Source organism: Hyaloscypha bicolor, assembly GCF_002865645.1.
Source record: "Hyaloscypha bicolor E unplaced genomic scaffold K444scaffold_56, whole genome shotgun sequence".
NCBI lineage: Eukaryota > Fungi > Ascomycota > Leotiomycetes > Helotiales > Hyaloscyphaceae > Hyaloscypha > Hyaloscypha bicolor.
The window spans coordinates 2,383,824-2,404,063 of record NW_020194558.1 but is presented as its reverse complement, the minus strand read 5'-3'; the positions used below and the strand labels follow the sequence as shown (position 1 = coordinate 2,404,063).

At 46.6% G+C, this 20,240-nt stretch overlaps 6 protein-coding genes across 6 annotated transcripts; 5 read left to right on the top strand and 1 right to left on the bottom strand.

Annotated features, from left to right (window-relative positions):
• Window positions 1–2,983: 2,983 nt before the first annotated feature.
• Window positions 2,984–4,006, top strand: K444DRAFT_587832 (alcohol dehydrogenase; the record flags this gene model as incomplete). Its single annotated transcript, XM_024878036.1, has 1 exon — window positions 2,984–4,006. One exon carries the CDS (start codon window positions 2,984–2,986, stop codon window positions 4,004–4,006), a length of 1,023 nt encoding a protein of 340 aa, XP_024738529.1.
• A 1,467-nt stretch (window positions 4,007–5,473) lies between these two features.
• Window positions 5,474–6,295, bottom strand: K444DRAFT_611863 (adenylyl cyclase). Its single transcript, XM_024880024.1, has one exon. It carries the CDS (start codon window positions 6,270–6,272, stop codon window positions 5,568–5,570), a length of 705 nt encoding a protein of 234 aa, XP_024738528.1. The 5' UTR covers window positions 6,273–6,295; the 3' UTR covers window positions 5,474–5,567.
• A 1,381-nt stretch (window positions 6,296–7,676) lies between these two features.
• Window positions 7,677–9,587, top strand: K444DRAFT_652278 (uncharacterized protein). The gene is made up of 3 exons (XM_024885781.1): window positions 7,677–7,925; window positions 7,989–8,348; window positions 8,407–9,587. Exons 1-3 carry the CDS (start codon window positions 7,911–7,913, stop codon window positions 9,121–9,123), a joined length of 1,092 nt encoding a protein of 363 aa, XP_024738527.1. The 5' UTR covers window positions 7,677–7,910; the 3' UTR covers window positions 9,124–9,587.
• A 3,170-nt stretch (window positions 9,588–12,757) lies between these two features.
• Window positions 12,758–13,593, top strand: K444DRAFT_720009 (uncharacterized protein; the record flags this gene model as incomplete). The annotated part of the gene is made up of 1 exon (XM_024888471.1): window positions 12,758–13,593. The coding sequence occupies one exon, from the start codon at window positions 12,758–12,760 to the stop codon at window positions 13,475–13,477; it is 720 nt and encodes a 239-aa protein (XP_024738526.1). The 3' UTR covers window positions 13,478–13,593.
• A 2,105-nt stretch (window positions 13,594–15,698) lies between these two features.
• On the top strand, window positions 15,699–17,042 carry K444DRAFT_611859 (putative NADH-cytochrome b5 reductase 2). The gene is made up of 3 exons (XM_024880023.1): window positions 15,699–15,796; window positions 15,909–16,332; window positions 16,382–17,042. The coding sequence occupies exons 1-3, from the start codon at window positions 15,752–15,754 to the stop codon at window positions 16,951–16,953; spliced, it is 1,041 nt and encodes a 346-aa protein (XP_024738525.1). The 5' UTR covers window positions 15,699–15,751; the 3' UTR covers window positions 16,954–17,042.
• Window positions 17,043–17,525: 483 nt separating this feature from the next.
• K444DRAFT_652276 (MFS general substrate transporter) lies at window positions 17,526–19,629 on the top strand (the record flags this gene model as incomplete). The annotated part of the gene is made up of 3 exons (XM_024885780.1): window positions 17,526–17,646; window positions 17,719–19,270; window positions 19,325–19,629. 3 exons carry the CDS (start codon window positions 17,526–17,528, stop codon window positions 19,467–19,469), a joined length of 1,818 nt encoding a protein of 605 aa, XP_024738524.1. The 3' UTR covers window positions 19,470–19,629.
• Window positions 19,630–20,240: the final 611 nt, after the last annotated feature.

Sequence of the window (20,240 nt, the reverse complement as noted above, 5' to 3'; positions counted from 1 at the left end):
TGCTCATTGCAGCGGGGAGGCAGTCGCACAAAGCCTGTCACAACCTCACAGTTCAAGTGCTTCTTCGGCACCTCAACTTTGAGGTGTGGTGAGGGCTCAAGCGAGAGTAAGCTCGCTTGGCATATGAAAACGGGATCGACCAATGTGCAGCTTTGAGTCGCACCATCTATCCAATAGACACATTTGGCGCAGATCCCTTGCTTACTACGTACTTGTACATGGTGCTTTAAATGTTAACTAGTATTTAACTGCATATACTATCCCCCCCTTGAATACTTACGGTGGGCTGAAGGATAACGCCACCCAAGCACTGGCCATCTCAAGGGTGTACAGCCAACATCGATTCTGGAAAGCACCTGATATTTCCTAGTTGGGGGGTATAAACGAGGCTTCAGGGTGGCGTTACTAAAGGACCCACTGTAAGTCTTCAAGGGGGGAGACAACGTCTCTAGTACAGTAGGGAAAATAATGTAGCGAGACAGGGGTGTTCCGCGCTGGTACGGACCAGGGAGCAAACAATACGAACTTTTAATTGGCTTTTACCCCTTGTCTGTGGCTCTCTCGCTACATTATTTTCCCTAGAGACGTTGTAGTACGTGGTTGAACGAATTGATGGCGCACAGACCACAAATCATGAAGAAGTCACTACCTTAATAAAATTATAAACACGGACCCATCTATATGTGAATTTAAGATTAAGCGAGGATCTTTTTTTTCGAGGCCTAGTAATAATTTAGAAAAGATAAGATAGATTTGTACTAGAATCATAGAATAACAATTAAACCTTGGCCTAACTTTACCTTTCAGGAAAAAAAGCTAGAGGTTTACTAATAGGACCACTTTAAATTTGATACTAATTTAAGGATTTCTCGCTAAACGACGACGTGCGCTGTCACTTCGTGCAACCATGTTGCATGACAACTGCAGCCCGGTCACGTGTGCTTATTTCACGTGACCACACTCAATGTATTTAGCTCCGGCTGTCCGAGGTACAGTCGGTCCGATCCAACACGACAAAATGAAAAAGTTTACCAAAATACTAATTGATAAATTGTATAAATCGGAGTTATCATATATCTTATAGTAATTAACTCTTTGTTCTCCGATTTTTAATACCTTTAATACCGCGGGAGTTATAAAGCACGTGATCATTTTTATCCGAGTTTGCTATGACGGCTGACATAACCACATGATCTGCCGGGAATAGGAAACAAGCCTAAAACTGGGAACTAAACTAAAGGTTGGGCAAAGCACTATTAAAGGTCGAGGCATTCCCCTCTCTTTTACTCTCTAGCTTAGTATTTTCAATATATGAGATTCTTTGAACTTTGAGCCTTCGACTATTGTATTGATCCCGCCGCCACACTTGCATATTTATTTTTTTCGCGTTTTGTATAGTAAAAAAAACATCCGTCCAATTTAAAACTCGATTACTGATTAACCACAAATCGCATTAAAAAATCTGATCAATAGATTTTGTTCGCCTGGTGTGACGGCAGGAACAGAGCAATGGAACGAGGCTCAAAGATTAATGATTTCCTATGTCTTGAGAATTTAAAGCTAAGGAGGACAGGAGTGAGGGGTGGCAGTGGATAAGTAGGTATGGCCAAGACCACTGAAACGCCGAGCTTTGGAAGCGAGCTTGGTTTGAACCATAGCTTGGAACCTTAGCTGAAACCAACCCCTTTGGCTGAAATCACCGACACCAGCCGTCACACCTGGTTCTTCTCTATAAATGCATTACTTAATATTGATTAATCGGGGTTGTGGATAAAAGTTATTGTGGGCGCAAAAGAGCGACTGTTTTGTAACTTTTGTTGCTTTTGGATCGGACCGACTGTACCCTCACTTCCTGCCATATCTTACATTAAAATAATATAACCAGCATTAACCGCAACAAACCACTAGTGAACTTCAAACTCTAATAAATTGCCACAAAATAATGATTCCCTTAATTGCTTTAATAAGATTGTAGGTGACCCTTTTGCGCAAAAAGTATTCCCAGTTTATTCCTTCTATAACTATTGTTCTGAATAGGAAGAGTTAGATTTATGGGACTTTGATGTTCCTTTATTTTAGCAAGGTGCAAAGCTGGTGGTACCGCAACGGATAATTGGTCGGCGCCTCCAAAATCATGATATATTTATACCGTTCCATTGGACATTCCAGAAAAATCCAACCCTTGTCGTTGGGTCAAATGCGTCTATTGAGGTCAATTATGTGTCGTTGCACGAGGTGGCGCAGAGCGAGTGGCCCTGCGGCACAGTCTTCTCGTCTTGTACTGCGCGCAGACTCCTTGGATTCACCTTGGAATACGGAGCAATTTGTGGTATTCTATGCGAGAACCGAAAGCGGGGAAGTTGTGGGACATTTTGCTCACCGCTTCCGCAGACAGCCAAGCTAAAAGTTGCGTGATTTGCCCGTCCGTGATTTCAGCATTCCTCGTTCTTGAAACCTCTTAATCATACTACCTTTTCTTCAAGTGGGAAGTGACAAACTTACACCGATATCACGGCATCAAGCGTGACATTCCATTCCTGACCAGGAGTGAACAGATTGGCTTTGGCGCTCGCATCTTCTAGTGAAGACCCCTCTCTAAACCTGCTAAGAATTTTAGGTTGTTGAAGCTTCGGCGATAGACCCCGACGTCGTCACAGTGGGGCTAACACTGAATCTTCCCACATAGGACGAATGAGATGAAGTTCCGCATCTTTGCTTTCTGCAAACTGCTAAAAGTGTTGACGTCGGCGTAGTGATTGTCTCGAGCACCATTTCAGGAGTTTAGAAAACTCCAAATAGCAGGCAGCTCCTTCCTTTGCCCTCAAAGTATCTCGTCGACATTGATATTGACGCGGAGTTCCTTCACAATCCATCACTCTTATACCAGCACACAACTTTGGTCAATTCCTTCTTCTGCCTCATGAATACCATCTCAGCCCTCCCAACAATCCTCAAGAATACCACCCAAACAGCTATTTCTAATATGACATCTCTTCCCAAGACCTACAAAGCAGCCATCTTTGAGAAGGCCGATGCCCCAATCACCATAAAGAATGTCGAGCTCAAGCACCCCTCTGCTAGTGAAGTCCTAGTCAAGGTCATCGCCTGCGGAGTCTGTCATTCTGATGCGACGGTTCAAGCCGGACAATTCGGTAACGGCTTCCCCATCATCCCCGGCCATGAAGTAATTGGAAACGTCGCAGCAGTTGGCGACGGCGAGAAGAGGTGGAAGGTTGGAGACAGAGTCGGTGGGCCTTGGCACGGAGGTCACGATTCAGTCTGCAAACAGTGCCAGCGAGGCCAATTCCAGATGTGCCAAAATGGAGCAGTAAACGGTGTCACCAAGGACGGCGGTTACGCGGAATACGTCCTTCTTAGAACCGAAGCTGTAGTCAAGGTTCCCACCGATGTTGACCCTGTGGAATATGCACCCATTCTCTGCGCCGGAATTACCGTCTTCAACTCAATCAGAAAACTCAAAATCACTCCTGGTGACATCGTTGCCGTTCAAGGCCTCGGTGGACTCGGCCATTTAGCAGTACAATACGCAAACAAGATGGGCTACAAAGTCGTCGCTCTCAGCTCCGGAAATAAGAAACGAGACTTTGCCAAGAAGCTTGGTGCTCACGAGTACATTGACACCTCAAAAGAGGACCCGGCCAAGAAGCTGATGGAGCTGGGCGGTGCCTGTCTCATTATTTGCACTGCGCCAAATCCTAAAGCTATCAGTCCTTTGATAGGAGGTCTTGAGCCAGGCGGAAAGCTCTTGATCTTGGCTCCGTGCGGTCCAGTTGAGATCAACTCCGTGGATCTTGTGGTCAAGGCCGCTGCTGTACACGGATTTCCCAGCGGCCATGCACTGGATAGCGAGGAGGCAATTGCCTTTACCCAACTGCATGATATCCATTGCATGGTTGAGAAGTTTCCTCTTAAGGATGTGCAGAAGGCGTTCGATCACATGATGAGCGGGGAGGTGAGATGCAGGAGCGTCCTGGTCATGGAATAAACCTCTTTGTTTTAATGTGCGTCAGCAAAGCATGCACTTATCCTCTTACCGAACAATTTGTTTGACTTCAAAATTCATCCGCTTCATATCATTACGTGACCGAAGTCGATGCATAAGGTTAATTGAACTGTGGACATCCACCTATCTCGCTTAACAAAAGGGGAACGAACGAGCTCTCCTCTTTTACGTCCTAGTTCATGCCCGCCTGGAACAGTAAGCTAATCATCTTCTACCACTCGCTCTCTCTCCCATTCCAGGATCCTTGCAAGTTTGACGCCATCGAAGTTTGAAGACTACGCCAGACGCCAGCATAAGCGCTAGCTGGCGGAAAATGTGATGAGGCATTGAGCCTGCTCACGCAAGGAGCGAATACGAAGTCAGCGGACGGGTGCAATATGCGAGGCGGGAAAATGGGGAGTGTCGAGTCGTCTTGGCATGTGTGTAGGTTTAGTTTGAGAGCCATGGGCGAGACATGGAAGGGGTGATCTGGGTCCGGGAAGTGGGGTGATTCGGGTACGAGGTGTTTTGTTTTGTATGATGTCGGCGGCTTGGTTGACCTTATACAGATAAGATCGTGATCAGTGTCTCGAGTTCCCACAATCGACGACTAAGGAAAGTTGTGTCACTTGCTGTTGAGCATCCAAGCAGAGCGAGGCGGCTGATCCCTTGATTGTGAGGAATTTCTCACTCTTTTTATTTTATTTTATTTTATTGAATAAAGGCTGCAAAGCAAATCTGAATGATAGGAATGATAGGCATCAATGCCTACGGAGCTGAGGAGAGGAATAATGGGACATCCAAGCACCTCGCTTGTCAGGGCAGTGGGGTTTCAGACCATCCGCAGTTAATCTTCAAGGTCCGCGTCGGCACTAAGATGGAGATGTCAGCTTAATGTTGGAGTTTATTTCTCGGATAAGAGGCATCAAATTTTCATCTGGCAAGGTTCCTCAAGTGAATTGTACCCGCCTATGCCTGGTTTTGTTGCATTTCGCAGCTGTGTTTACATATGTTTACATGTTGTCTCGCCTTCCCAAGTCATTTTCGCACAACATATATACAATATTCACTCCATCTCTTAAACCCTTAAGATTTGTTATACATCAATATTCCAAGTTTTTTGATATATTGAGACCTCGAGATATCTCCGGCCTTGCGTGTCAGATGAAGAGCTGCTTTCATCTCACTTCGTAACTCCAATAGTGTGAATACGCTTGCACTCCCTTTCTTGGCTGAGATGAGATTAATGTCAGCCTTCATTGGATGACTGGCATCAAGAGTAAATCCAAACCGAGGGGTTTTGCTATACATCGGCAATAGCTATAAGTTGAAAACGTCAATTTAATTGAATCTTACAATCTTGTGATCAGCTTGACCTAGTATTCTTTACAAAAGCAGGACTCGGTTCCTGAAAGACACCGCACAGATGCAAGAACATCACAAAAAGATGAAAATTGCTTTGGAGCAGTTGTTTGTATTAAATTTTGGAGATATTCATAATTTCATTACGTGTCAACTAACTTGTCCAACATGATGCCACGTTAGTAGAAATACTAGGCACACTCTAAAGGATCTTCCATCCTTCACCTGGCACGCATAACCACTCCTTCCAGCAGATGCGTGTGATATTCACATTAGCCTTGACGCCCTTCAGGTCGCAGTCCATGGATCTCAATTCAAAGGTCCATGGTAGGGCTAACTCCTTCCCCAAGATTCTCCTTCTTGTGGGATCAGTCAGCGGTGTCTTCGCGTCTTCCGGCGCGTTTGCCTGTTTTCGCCATATCGCTTGGATGAAGTTGTCGGAGACGGCGATCTCGCCACATTTTGCCTGTCCCTGGACGCGAGCAGACGTATTGATCACACGGCCGTAGTAATCCCATCGATCGGTTTTGGGATCCTTGCGCTGTTCGTCTGGCTTACCGTAGTGTATACCCATTCGGATGTTGAGGCCTTTGTACGGAAAGGAGGTGTGCGTCTCTTCTGAAACTTTGTTTGGCCTATGGTAGTCCTTGATTTTGTCGATTTTTTTGGGCCAGCTATTATCGTTGTGCAGACTTTTCTGTGCGGCGAGACAGAATTTCAAGGCTTGAAGAGCGTCATCGAAGACTACATAGAAGGAGTCCCCACCAGTTTTTACTTCGTAGCCGTCAAATTTCGTGATCTCTGCTCGCATCAATTCATCGTGCTTTTTCAGTGCTTCCCACATTTGTTCATGTTCTTCTTCCCATAGATTCGTTGAATCTACGATGTCTGTGAAGACTACAGCCATGGAATGAATAGGTTCAACTGCGGGCAGTGGTTTAGCTGCAGACATTGGTACAGCTGCAGGCATTGGTGCGGCTGGATAGCTAGGAGTGGAGTGCCGTCTGTGGACGGTTGTTGATTGACCAAATTGCATCTCTCCGGAGGAGTTCTGTTTGTGGGGTGTCCTTGAGTCGGAGCTTGGGGGGGGTCAATATCACATCTATCTCTTCGATAGTTAGAGGCATTGCAAGAGGTTTAACACACCTGGTGAACGATTTTTGGGCGGTTGTATCAGACAATTAGCCAGTGATAATGATTTGGTTATGCGGTTGATGAAGTCGTAGCAATGCTGTGTGTTGGAGAGAATTGAGAACATATTGAAGGCATTTTCTTATATGAACGATATCCTTCCCAGTGTTCGACCACTGGTATCTCCAGAGACAATTGCGTTGTTCTCAAGGGGACAAAGAAGCGAGTATCTCAAGGAACATTGAACAGAGTGGGGACATTGTTCTCGGGCCCCACCATAGGGACAAAGAATAGTGCGCAGCATTATATAAACAGAAATTGTCTCGCGGAGGCACTGACCAATAGGAGGAAGGGCTTATCGTGCGAGATACTGAGACATGGGAATGCAATGAGCTGCCCTGTCATTGGAACAGAACGTGGTCAGTGAGCCTTGCTGAGGAGGGCAAGAGATACGTTTCCTGGCGTTGTTAGATTCCCGGCGGTGTTCTCTTCTCAAGCCCAAGGACGATTTATCATCAATAAAATCTCAAGGTACCAGAAGACTTAGATCGACAGATGTAGCATGCAGCAAGCTCATCCGCCTGCAGATTCAGAACAAGAAGACAAAACAACCTCCCATCTAACTCGAAAACATAAACTCCAGCCCCAATGTATCAGAAGTACTGGAACATTGAGTGCGGTATGCAGTGAGATGACCAAGGCAAGCTGCCGACTTCAATCCTTCAAGCTAGATCTGACTCTGCGTGAAGGTACAGCTCCCTCAAGTGGCACTTGCACCTCGATCTGCCTCCCCGTGATAGAACTGCCTCACGTAGAAAATAGATTTCCAAAATGCTGCAATAATTATCAAAGAATCACCGTCGATACAAGAGAGGACAGTTTAGAAGAGTGAGACCAAGGTCCGTGCCACACAAGACAAAGGCTCAGTTGAAGGAACCAAGATCGCAGCACATCAGAACCTTTGAAGTTGGTTTAGTCGACCAGAGACTTCTGGCCACTTGAAAGATTAGGTTCGCAGAGATAGGATGCTGCTTCAGAAATGTTTCGCGATGAGAAAGTGCTCTCCAGAGGAGGAGGAGGAGAAGTTGGTTGGTAGCTGCGGCTGATCTGCAACGCCAGCGAATGACAGGCTACATGACAACATTGGGACAGCTTGTCTCGAACTTCACTACTCTCCTCTCAACCACCTCAACACCAACAAGCTGCGCAATTGATCGAGTTCAACAATTCTAGCTGAACTCCTTCTCATCAAGGGTGTTATTCCGCTAGAAAGCCAGACAGTAGGGAACCGAGATGTGCAAACGTAGCAGCCTATCAGTCGACGCGTAATCAGGCTGTGATCCTCCGAAACATATCTCGGACTCCCTCCAACCTCACCTCATTTTTTCTGACCAATATCGACAAATCGGCCAAGATGGCGGGCATGAACGTGAGCAGCTCCCTCCCTATCCGTTCTGCCAGGACAGAGTACTGATCATCGTCTTTGTAACAGATATTCCGTATCCTCGCCGACATCTCCCATACGCTCTCTAAATGCATTCTCATTTATGCAATCCATCGAAACTCCAGCACCGAGGGCGTCTCGCTGATAACACAAGCGCTGTACTGCCTTGTCTTCGTATCCCGCTATCTCGACCTCTTCATGCCCAATACGCCATGGAACACGACACTGAAGATATTCTACATTCTGAGCTCCATCTACATCCTCTTCCTTATGCTACGAGTCTATGCGCGAACGAGAGAACGTGAAACGGCATGGAAATTGGGGGCCTTCTCTCTGGTTGGCAGTGCCATCGCCGCGCCGTTCGTAATGATGATCTTCAAGAACAAGGCGATTTGGGGCTTCACTGAGGTATGTGTCCTCCACTTGCTGGTGCTTACGGCGTATGCACTAAATCTAACAAATCCAGGTCGCCTGGGTCTTCTCTATCATCCTTGAATCCGTCTGCGTCCTGCCTCAACTTGTACTCCTCCGACAAACCACCGTTCCAACAGTCATCGATTCCTACTACCTCCTCACCCTCGGCTCATACCGAGGATTCTACATCCTGAATTGGATCTGGCGTGAAGTCGACCCGAATGAAACCCGTGCCCCCGATGCTGTGTCCATAATCTTTGGCGTCATCCAAACGGCATTCTACATCGATTTTGCATGGGTCTACTATTCGCGCCAAAGAGTCAAGCTACGAAACGGTGGCATCGTGGATGCGGACGATATGCGGAATAGCTGGCTGCTGCGAACGGTGTTTAGACATAAAGCTGTTGTTGGACATGACGATGAGGAGAGCGCGCCGGCTCTTGGAGGAAGCCCTACTGGGAATGGAAGGCCAAATGCTGGAGGCAGGAATGGCTCAAAATGGGGCGCCAGGGGAATCAGTGTTTCTGCAGATGATGGTGTCTTGGAGGGGGAACGAGAGAGGCAAAGTGGCTTCCCTGGCCAGCAAGATGGAGTTATTGATACTCTTACAGGCGAGGAGATGGATCCTGATGCTAAGATGAAGGATCCTGATGAGCTGGCGAGGATTTTGGATGATGATGACGATGATGACGATGGAGTTCTGCCTGAGGGGGAGAGTTCTGAGAGAGTAGGAAACGGCTCGGAATGGAGGGAAGGAAGCAGGAAGTAGGATGGGAGTAAGGTAGAAGGGCGTGGAGTTTGTCAGTTTTTGTATTTTTGGTTGAAATACCCAGCAGCTGCTATATACCGTTTCCACTGCCTTTGGAGAACTATGCCTTGGATCCGTTGCCGAAAGTCATCCACAAGCAATTGGCAAGCGCGTTCCTACGCCCCCGCGCAAATACACTTCTGCCAATGTACAGCCCCTGCCTGAACATTGAGAAATAGCAAGCGCATTTCATTTTTGCCTACTTTGAACCTGCATTTGATTTTGGCTATCTGTATTTGATTTGAGTGATTTCAAAGACTTCTGCTTTGACTCATCAGCTGGAGTGCGTAATGGGGTAGAAGAACCGCCACATTAATTAAGGATGCACGCAAAGACTTCGATCTTATCAAGATGATTATGCAAGACGGAAGATTGGCTTGCACGAGGAGATGTACTACGCAAGAAGAAGTTAATCTGCATCAAGCTACCGAAGTCATCTTCCGTGTCCCGAATTTAGCGTGGAATTCGGCATAAGATCGCTGTATCTACATTCCTCAATGTCCTATGTAATTCAAGACATCCAGATCCAATCAACGCACGACTGGAATAATCTCTCCAATTTGTTTATGTTGCCGCGTGGGGCCTCTGTAGAAAGAAAGCAGATCAATTGCAGCACTCTGCTCCAGTCTCCTCATGATGCTGAAAAATTTGGATACATCAAAGTCCAGATCCGACACAACTTCTCGTCCACCACCGCATTGTAATAGTGCTATTCTTCGGCCATCGGCTGGGCACGCTTCATATCCACCCTGATGTCCAACTTCCTCAAACCAAAGCTCTCAACGTCGTGCGCGATCTGTTGTCAGACTAGAAGGTGACAACTCGTGTCCTCTTCCAAATACTTTTCCGAGCATGCTCTGCATTTGCAGGTATATCGTATCAAGAACGCATGTATCATGTCATGCAGCGACAGCCCAACATAGTAAAGAATTCTTGTATCACGATTGACAATATCTGGCCTTTCCCAGATCGTGATGTGGGGTTTCATCTTGCTTGTTGTGCGGGATAAGGAGAGCCGCTGGTCGATGGCCATGCTAGTATCTTCGTCTTCACATATCATCGGCCAGTAGACGCCGGGCGTATCCAGAAGACCGTTAAACATTATTTTGTTCAAGGTTTAGTAGACTTCATCAAGAACCAGCCAATCCTCATTTGCAGGGTACTCCTGTCCGTGTTACATGTGGCGTCTCTCTCTTCCGGAATAGTTGAGGGTTTCTGTGAACCAGTGTTCCAGAGAAGCTTTGTTGTAGTCCGGGTCGTCGTATGTTTCACAGATCTTGGCAGGGACTCCTTGAGCTTGGCGAAGCGTGCGACTCATGACAGGATGACTGTTGTCTGGGAGAGCATTTCGGGCGAGGAACCAGGTTGGATTATCTTCCTCCATATTGGAGATGCTTTCAGTGCTTATCAAGTGAACGTTACGAATTCGGTACGTCGTTCGGTGCGTCTGAAGAGAGTGGATTCGCTTGCTTCGATATTCAGGGGCAACCCAATTTTTAAGCGAGTTAGTCGAAGCGAATTGTACTGGACGATTCTGGTAAGATCTTACATTGGGCTCTCGCAACTAATCAGACTCAAATCGAGAGCAAGTTGACGTTTGAAGAACTTCCCAGAAAATTGGAAGAAGTTCAATCTTCCAGACCCCGCGTCTGAAGTTCTGAACAATGCTTGTTGCTATACTAATATTCTTCGGAAGCCGATTGGTCTCATTGTCCCAGCAGCTTCAGGCACAGTGGCCGCTCGACGATTAAAAGAAGTACTCACATCTCACATTCAGATGTAATAGACGTCACAAAATTGATTCCTAGTGTTTAAGATTATTCTATCGCCGAATCTTTTTAGAATTTAGCTATGGAAAAAGTCTTGAGTGAGAGTGAAAATCAAAGGTGGAAGGCATGAATCAGTCTCCATTATCTGCAGGAGCAGGAAAGATCACGCTCGACCAACTGCACACTCCCTGGGGAGATGTAGCTGCCGGTGTCAGAAAGGCCCCCTTCTCTCAAGTGCATCCTTGAGTTCACCAAATGTAAGATTACCTAGCTTGACAGCGACGGAGCCATGCATTTCTTTATGCCCTCGGGCTTACCACGAGTATACCACACTTCATCCCAAAAGTCTGAATAGCAGAGCTCCAGTTTTTCGTAATCATTTGCCACTCCATAGTCGTCGCCCAAGGCCTCGGAGCGCAGTACACAGATCTCATGCTCCTCGGAAAGAAATAACACCCAATAGATGACAACATCGTAGACCAAAATTAGCTCTAGATTAATGGATTTAAGCTTTTGCAAAATTTCATCGTTGCTTCCGGGAAGGTTGAGTTCTCGGAAAAGCTAATGCATTCCTTGTTCCCTAGGGGAAGTGCTACCATTCCAAGGAGTCAGCACTCAAGTTTTTACCCGAAGCCTTCGATTCTTCCCCTCAGCAGTGCCTTGAGGAATGTGACATGACCCATAAAGATTGGTAATTACACCCGTGACTTGTGCCAAATCCTTCGCTGAGCGCTTGCTCGCAGTCGAGAAGCCAAAATCTTCCACTCCCCAGAGGAGTTTAGGTATCGCATAACCCTTTGAACTCTCGATGATGCCATCAATTTGGGCCTGAATTGCAAGTCGAAAAGCAACACTATGTGCAAGCGGGTGCTTTGGGAAATACATTTTTTTAGTAATAGGTCTCAGATTTCGTAAGTGTTGTTGCTGTATGAAGTTACGAAGGAATATTGAAATGAGCAAAATTCTCCCGTAAACGTGAGTCAGCTGAGAAATTGAAATACTCTTGTGCGGTGAGCCCTCTGATTTACGAATCTCTAGAGATAGTGTTTGTTTGTAGAACAATACAGACGGAGATTTCTTGAAACCGTGCATTTCTTATTCGGCTATCAAAGGAGTTGCGACTACCCACCAAAGCTTCCTCGAGTTGAGAGTTAGTTGTATGCCTTTGACGTTCTAAGACATGAGCCATGCTCAACACAATTTGATTCGAGTTACAACAAGATCAAGAATGTTGGCGCCAGTCGGCAGGGTGATTCCACCAGTTCCTTCTTCTGATTCATGACTTATCCATCACATATGAGCATAGATGATCATCAGGCACCACAACGGCACTCAACAATGCCAATAAAGGCAAACAAGCTATTTTGGGACAACGTTATCCACGAGATACTCACCCGAGACACGGTTTCACTTCAAAGAACTTATCCTGGCATGATTCACTTTTGTATACAATGCGTATAATAGAACCCAGGTAGCATCTGATACATTCTGAAGAATCCTTATTGTTCATCTGAAGCTAAGAAATTTTCCAGGGGCTTGCCCGGCTGGCTTCCATTAGATTCTTGGTTAGCTGGCTGTGACTTTTGAATCAATTCCAGTCAATGCCTGAGACTTGATCAATGCCGGCAACTGACATGAAGGGAATATAATATAGTACTGTGCTCCTTAGAAAGGGCCTCGCAGCTTCATAAATTTCATCTCTTCTATCAAACCCAAATTCGCGCCGGTCGCTGTTGAATTTCATCTCTTCAAGTTCACTTGTCGTGTTTCGCCACGTTTGTTTTCGTTTCCCCTCTGAATTAATTCACCGTCCTGAAAGCTGGACTATGCCTCGCAGCTCTTGGATCAGCCGCGAAGGTGGCTGTGCAGGCGGTGTAGAGAACATCGACAGATGGATTCCTCTTTCACACACACATGAGGAGGTTCAACAACGTCTCCTCGAGAACGAGTCAAAGCAGCGACAATTTGCTGTTGATTATTTCTGGAACAAGAACCTCGAAAATTTGAACATCTTCCCGACGAGACATGCCTTAGACAGCTGGAATGTGCAAAAATACTTCGAGTTATTCAACAAGATATTCTTCTTCGGCGCCTTGACGAAAGATTTTTGTGAGCTAAAGTTTGTGGAAGAGGTAGGGGTCTCAAGAGAGGAATGGCATCGAAATAGCACCCACGAAGATGTTGAAGGACACACAACAGATCCTCGACGACATAGGCTATGCTACCAAGGCTGCACCAAGATCTCCATCTTCGAGCAGAAGGATGATGTTAGCAAGGCAACGTTGCTCCGCAGATACCTCGGAACATTGCTCCATGAGATGATTCATGCATTTATTCATATTTATATATGTTTATCTCCCAGCTGCGAGGCTCGAACTGCTCAGTTGGAGGGATCGAGAGGCCATGGAATAACTTGGCATCGGCTGGCAAAGGCCTTCGAAGAATTCGCTGAGAATTGGCTTGGTCTGGGACTCGACCTTGGAAGGGCCGAGGTGGAAAGCGAACTTGGAAACGGGGAGTCGGATCTCTCAGCTGTCGATTCGTAAATCCGTGGACCGGCTCGGAGGAGGAAAAGAAAGATGACTTCGCTACCGGTCTGAACGTCGAAAAGAATCCCAACAAACCTAATTTTGTCTCCGACTCTGAAAACTCGGTCCTCGAGTATAGGTACTGAATGTGAGATAGGAGCGGAAGGTGCTGATAGACTTGCAAAGGACGAAAAAATGGTGTTAATTTTCGATGTCCCAAATCAACGCTGGACATTTATCTGGAATGTGATTTTGATGTACAGGAGTTTCTGGGACATCCAAAGGGGGCAGTCTTCGAATGTGCAATGGTGTAGGTGTAGATTTGGTGAGGAAGTATTTGCAATGATTAAATTTTTATCACGGATAATAAACAGAGTGCGGGGTTTTCTTTCCACAGGAAGATAGAATTGAAGGGTTAATCTCGACCATTGTGCTTTTCTTGGAAACAAGCAGTGCAATTTTAAACATTCCATAGGAATTCCATACATATTTCACAACAACAGCTTCCAATGCAAGATCAAAGAAGTTGAGGGACATAAGCACGATTTTCGCTTATTCCACCACACTTTTCTTTGTCTCCTGACAAGTATAATGTGGGCCGGCAGATGAATAGCTCTTGGTCTAAATCGTGCCAACCCACAGTGAACGGTAGGTATTCGTCAAATTTCTGGTTCGCCAGGCGGTATGGCTCAGGCATCTGATTCTCTATCCCACAGTCTGCATCATGTATGAAATTTGGAAACACTGATCTCCGAAGATAAACAATTGAAAAATGATATAGCTTTGCAAAGTTCTCTTTCACTTGGCTTTTCTTCACTTCAAAATTAGACATCTCCACGATATCAGCACACAGCCTCAGCAAATTTCCCAGCCCACGACTCCAGTACGTTCTTCCGAACGGTCTTCGAAGGCGACCTCCCGATCATGCCAGCGCCACTGCGAAATAAATGCGAGGCTAAATCTGATCCAGAGAGCGTACAGAGGTCGAGGCATAAAGAACCGGGAATACAGGGCATTTTGACCTATAGTACTCTACAGGGTACGGATTGTAGGGCAAGAGTTCGCTATAAGTCCCTATAACTCCAGGCAGTACTCCATAAATCGACGTAAAGAGGCACTGTAAGACATTTGCAGGGATAAGTAGATCTTCTAGGGTTATGCTTCCATAGCGACGACTCCTTTGTCAGTACAGGGGAGAAGACCTAAAAAGGTATGGCAGCCCTTGTCGAAGGCGCATAGGCTACTTTTAGGGAAAAGCCTGAAATAGGGCCTTAGCGAGTTTGCTACCTTGATCTGTACGCTAGAGGGTCAGAGAGTCGCCCAATGCCCTATAATCCCGATTCTTTATGCCGCGATCACCGTAGAGATTGACTACCTGGAAGATACATAGTCAGATTGATCTGACTGAAGACAAAACAGGCAAGAGATTTATCGAGGCCCTCTGAATTGGCGTCACCTGGTCGAATTCCAAGTGCCAGTGGACCGGATACTCGATATGTAGATTTGTGGACTGTGCTTCGGATCTTCAGACTTGCAATTGTCGAAGAGAGCGAAATAAAGAATACGGGTTGTGCTCTTATGAGCGCTGCGGAGGAAGGGAAAGAGCGTTTAACCATGTTAGAAAATGAATGAGTTGAAGATTTATTGCGTCGTTCCTCCCGATTCGTGTAACATCCAGGAAAATAGCTGCCCAGACACTGTCCGCCGTATAGCAGAGTCCTTGATGACGTGTATTTGTCTTAGTCATTCTTAAGTATAAAATGGTGACCGGATTGTCTTCGGATCACTTCGTAGAAGGGCGAACGGCCCTTCGAACATGTCTTCCCCAGAAGTTTCAAGCACAAAGAATGGTTAAAATTATTCAGGCGTTAAAGCGACGATGCTCATTCGAATTGTGGTAGCGGTTACTGATGAAAGCAATACAGAGGGATGAAGGCATCGGAGGAAAAGGAGGCGGATCGATGAAGGCCGAAAAGTCAAAGACGAAGGGACGAAGTGATCGGAGGAGCCTTCTGGAAAGCAGCGCATTCGATGAGACCACTGGATAGAAGTATCCACTTGGAATCCTAACTTCCAATGTACCAAAACCCGGAAGAACATTGCGTGCAGGTGCAAATTGAAAATTTCGTGCAGCGTGTGAAGTTGAAGAAATCAGACCAGTCCGCATTCGTCCTAGCGTGAAGAAGCTACATGCAACGTCATGGCCCAAATTCCACTATCCTGGAGCTCCTGTTGATATCTGGTCATGATCAATTGAGTTCCTCAATTAATCACAATACCCAAAATCTCAATATGTTCGCGAGACAGGCTTTCAGAGCGGCTCAGCCGTTGAGAACAGTAAGTTTTGTTTATGTTTAAAGCTCCTGTGATGGCGCCACATTCGGAAGGATCCTCTCTAGGCATTGAGTTCCACTGAAGAGGTCGAATCAAAGCTGATAACGACCCATAGCAAACCCGTCGATATGCAACCGAACCATCAAGCGGAGGCTCGAATACCCTGCTCTATGCCGGAGCTGCTGCACTGCTTGCTGGTGGAGGGTACTATTACTACAGCCAAGGTGACAATGCCGCAAAAGTCAAGGGTGCAGCGAAGGACGCAGAAGCCAAGGCAAAGGATGCAGTCGCCGCAGGTAAAGCAAAGTTGGAGGGTATCTCCGCCAAGTCTGCCTTCAAGGGTGGCGATCAAGGATTCATCAGTTTGAAGCTCGAGAGCGTCGAAGATGTCAACCACAACACCAAGAAGCTCCGCTTCGCATTGCCCGAGAATGATCAAGTCAGCGGTCTGGTCATTGCATCTGCCATTCTCACGAAGTTCAAGGGGCCTGATATGGATAAGCCTGCGATTCGACCTTATACACCTGTTAGCGACGAAGGTAAATTGCTTTCCAAATGGTGGTTCAGATTTCGTTGACAAAGTTAAAGATGAAAAGGGATTCTTGGATCTTCTCGTGAAGAAATACCCTAACGGTCCTATGTCCACCCATCTTCACGAAATGCAACCTGGCCAATCCCTCGACTTCAAAGGTCCAATTCCAAAGTATCCCTGGACACCAAATAAGCACATTCACGTTGCTCTCATTGCAGGAGGCACTGGAATCACCCCAATGTACCAAGTGGTCCGCACGATCTTCAACAACCCAGACGACAAGACCAAGGTCACACTCGTTTTCGCTAATGTTAAAGAAGAAGATATCTTATTGAAGAAGGAATTCGATGATCTTGAGAACACCTACCCACAACGATTCCGCGCATTCTACGTTCTAGACAACCCACCAAAGGGATGGAAGGGTGGAAAGGGATTTGTTAGTAAAGAGTTATTGAAGACAGTCCTCCCAGAACCGAAGGAGGAGAACATCAAGGTTTTCGTTTGCGGACCCCCTGGAATGTACAAGGCTATCTCCGGAGTCAAGAAGTCTCCTTCAGACCAAGGAGAACTCGATGGAAGTATTCTTGAGCAGTTGGGCTACTCGAAGGATCAAGTCTACAAGTTTTAGATGCGGATACAGCATTTGGAAGAATTGTACAAGTACGATAGGATAGATGATGAATGAAAACCGCATAGACAAAGGGCTTGGGTGCCCAGCAATAGCATTCTTCCCGCCCTCTGACACGAGCTTCCAACAGTCACGCAGCCCACCACACACGACTCAGGCAAGCCAAAAGATCAACCTTTTCCCCAACGATTATAAATTTTAATGGACCGCGGTCCAGTTCCTGAACCGGAAGATCAACAGGGATGATTCTCTAACCTCTCCATTCGCAGCCGTTATACCCGAGAACAACCCCACCTTCCCGCGGATGGTTGCCGCAACCACTCGGGCCACTCAAAACCATGATGTCAACATCAACTTGTGGAGATAATAGTCGGACTTAACGTCGCACTAAAGAGGCCATTCCCTAATTACAAAGCGCTATTTTTTTATGCGCTACACCATGAGTCTTACTTTTGCGCTATGATGGAGGCGATTGCAGCAAGATAAGTTCCAGTTCTTCTCATCCCTCTTTCCGTTGTCAATTGCCTTGATTTTGGATTTTCATTCGAGGGAAGCATAAGTGGGGGCTCAAAATGCAGTCATATCTAGCCTACAAGCGTTTTGGCAAGCATGCGCGTGCTCAGTATGAAAGAGACGAGAAGCGTGCTGAGGCCATCGAGCGAGGAAATGCTGAGAATGCTGGAAGCGGCCAAGGTGGGGAGGAATTGGGACACAAAGAATCCTCAATTGATGCTGGATCCTCAAGCTCGGATATTCCCTCTGGAGATCAGAGCCCCGACTCTCGTGATCCGGAGAGAGCAGAGCAGCCAGGAAGATCGGACGAGAAAGATGATCGAGACAAGGAAGAAGAAGAGGAAGAAGGGATGGAAAGGAATAACACCCTCGCAACGATCCACACGTCTCAGAGCTTCGGAACAAGAATGGGGCATGCGATGACTGGTATCGAAGTCAGAGAACTTTCTAAAGAGATGACGAGGCGAAGGACACGAGCAAGCGGTCGAACGAATACCAGCGATAAAGCCCCCGAGCGGGAAAAGGTCTTCGTCGTTGGGTATGAGTCTGAATCCGATATTTTGAACCCTCATAATTGGTCCTATGGGACACGCATCCTCGCAACGATTATGATCGCATGGATCGGCTTCATCGTCGGTTTTGCGTCCTCTGTTGATTCGGCAGCCCTTACGCAGGCTGCTGAGGAGTTTGGTGTCAGTGAGGTGACTGAGAGCTTGGCAACTGGGTTGTTTTTGGTGGGATTTGGATTTGGTGCCTTGTTTGCCGGACCGATTTCTGAGACAGTGGGAAGGAACCCAGTTTATATCGTTACACTGGCTGTGTATATGATCTGGATCATGGCTTCTGCTCTTGCTCCTAATATCGGTGCCCAGCTCGTTTTTAGATTTCTTGCTGGCTTCTTCGGCTCAACTCCCTTAACCTGTGCAGGAGGATCTATCTCAGATCTCTGGGATCCAATGGAACGTGTCTTTGCCTTCCCTGTCTTCGCGAATGCCGCATTCATGGGACCAATATTCGGCCCAGTCGTGGGAGGTTTCGTCGGCCAGTCAAGCTTGGTGAGCTGGCGGTGGTGCGAATGGATAACCCTCATCATCTCCGGGGCCATCCTCATCATGGTCATCCTCTTCCAACCCGAAACATTCGCTCCTATCCTCCTAAAATGGAAAGCTACGCATCTCCGCAAAATCACAGGCGACAACCGCTACGTAGCAGAAGTTGAGATCCGCGCTGATCCATTCTGGAAACGATTGCTGCACGCTCTGTACCGCCCCTTCATCTTGACTGCACGAGAACCAATCGTCATCTTGTTTGCGTTGTATCTGACCGTTGTGTATATCATTCTTTTCACATTTTTGGACGGATATACATACATTTTTGGCAGGACCTACGGCTTCAGCGAAGGCATAACCGGTCTCTCCTTCCTCGGCATCGGCATCGGTCTCTGCTTTGCCTCTCTCTGGGTACCTCTCATCCACCACTGGGCAAAACGGGACCTCGCCATCGCGCGAGAAAAATACGGACCCAACGCACGCAATCCCCCTGAAAAGCGGCTCTGGTTCGCTATGCTTGGCGCCCCAGCTGTTCCGATCTCGCTTTTCTGGATGGGTTGGACGAATTATAAGAGTGTGAGTTATTGGAACGCGCTGGTGGCGAGCGTGTTGTTCGGTTATGGCATTTTGTGCATTTTCATCTCGAGTTATCAATATATTATTGATAGCTATGAGATGTATGCTGCCAGCGCGTTGGCGAGTTTGACGTTGATTAGATATGTTGCTGCGGGCGGCATGGTTGAGGTTGGGATTCCGTAAGTTTGATGTTTGCCCCGGTTTTCGAGACGATGGATGCTGATGATGGATAGATTTTACGAGAATTTGGGTGTCCACTGGACGTTGACTATTCTGGGTATCATTTCGACGCTCATGGTGCCAGTGCCGTATGCGTTCTATCGTTATGGCCCGAAGATCAGGAGTTGGTCGAAGTATGCAGCGAATGTTGATGAGTGAGGGGTGCTGAAGGAGGGAGAGCTGTAAAAATGGTCCATTGGTCCACCATATGAGACTTTGAGGAGACTTAGCAAGGCGTTCTGGATGTATTGAAATAGCGGAAGGCTGGAATATGATTTTATTGAATAATACAGTATTTGAGGCTTGAAGTGTCTATTATGTAGACCGTACCTGTACTTTGCGATATGAGTTGTGAAGACTTGCTTTTTCTTGTGAAACATGAAATAGATTAATTGGGTCTCCTGATCTCGCCCTCATCAGCCCATTAGCCATCTGTCAGCCTTAGACACGCAGCTTGCTCTCGCGATCTTGATTGTTGAGATAAGTATCAGCGTGATATGTGGGCTGAGATATCTTGGCGGCTTTCACTGAGCTGTGTTTTATGCACGAGGAGGGATATCTTCGTAAGACTACAGCTTGAATACGTGTGGAACCCACCTGGGAGATGTGCAAAAATTGTAGTATTCTCTTTTCGTTTTGTTAAACGGACTTGATTTCTCAGCATGGCGTTTATTGGTCCTATTACTATGAGAGATATCTTTGACGGCATCGATTGGATTTGCGACCTCATTGGGAAGTGTCGGCATAGGGCGAGCATCGTGACAGCCGCAGGCAGAGAACTTCAATGTGTTCAGGTGGAACTTTCGGAAGTACAAATGAAGCTTGACAATGGAGAAGTCTCACAATGATGGTAAGTCTTGTTCATACCACTGTACTGAACGTTGAACTTGAGCTTCTCAACTGAGAGATTTCCTAGGAGATAATGCATTG

What these genes read in the sequence shown, in the direction of transcription:
- K444DRAFT_611863 (XM_024880024.1), bottom strand. Translation starts at nt 6,272, where the DNA reads ATGGCTGTAGTCTTCACAGACATCGTAGATTCAACGAATCTATGGGAA.
- K444DRAFT_652278 (XM_024885781.1), top strand. An exon ending in CGATTTGGGGCTTCACTGAG is followed by an intron (nt 8,349 to 8,406) that starts GTATGTGTCCTC and finishes TAACAAATCCAG; the next exon opens with GTCGCCTGGGTCTTCTCTAT.
- K444DRAFT_611859 (XM_024880023.1), top strand. Translation starts at nt 15,752, where the DNA reads ATGTTCGCGAGACAGGCTTTCAGAGCGGCTCAGCCGTTGAGAACA. An exon ending in CGGCTCAGCCGTTGAGAACA is followed by an intron (nt 15,797 to 15,908) that starts GTAAGTTTTGTT and finishes AACGACCCATAG; the next exon opens with CAAACCCGTCGATATGCAAC. An exon ending in TACACCTGTTAGCGACGAAG is followed by an intron (nt 16,333 to 16,381) that starts GTAAATTGCTTT and finishes ACAAAGTTAAAG; the next exon opens with ATGAAAAGGGATTCTTGGAT.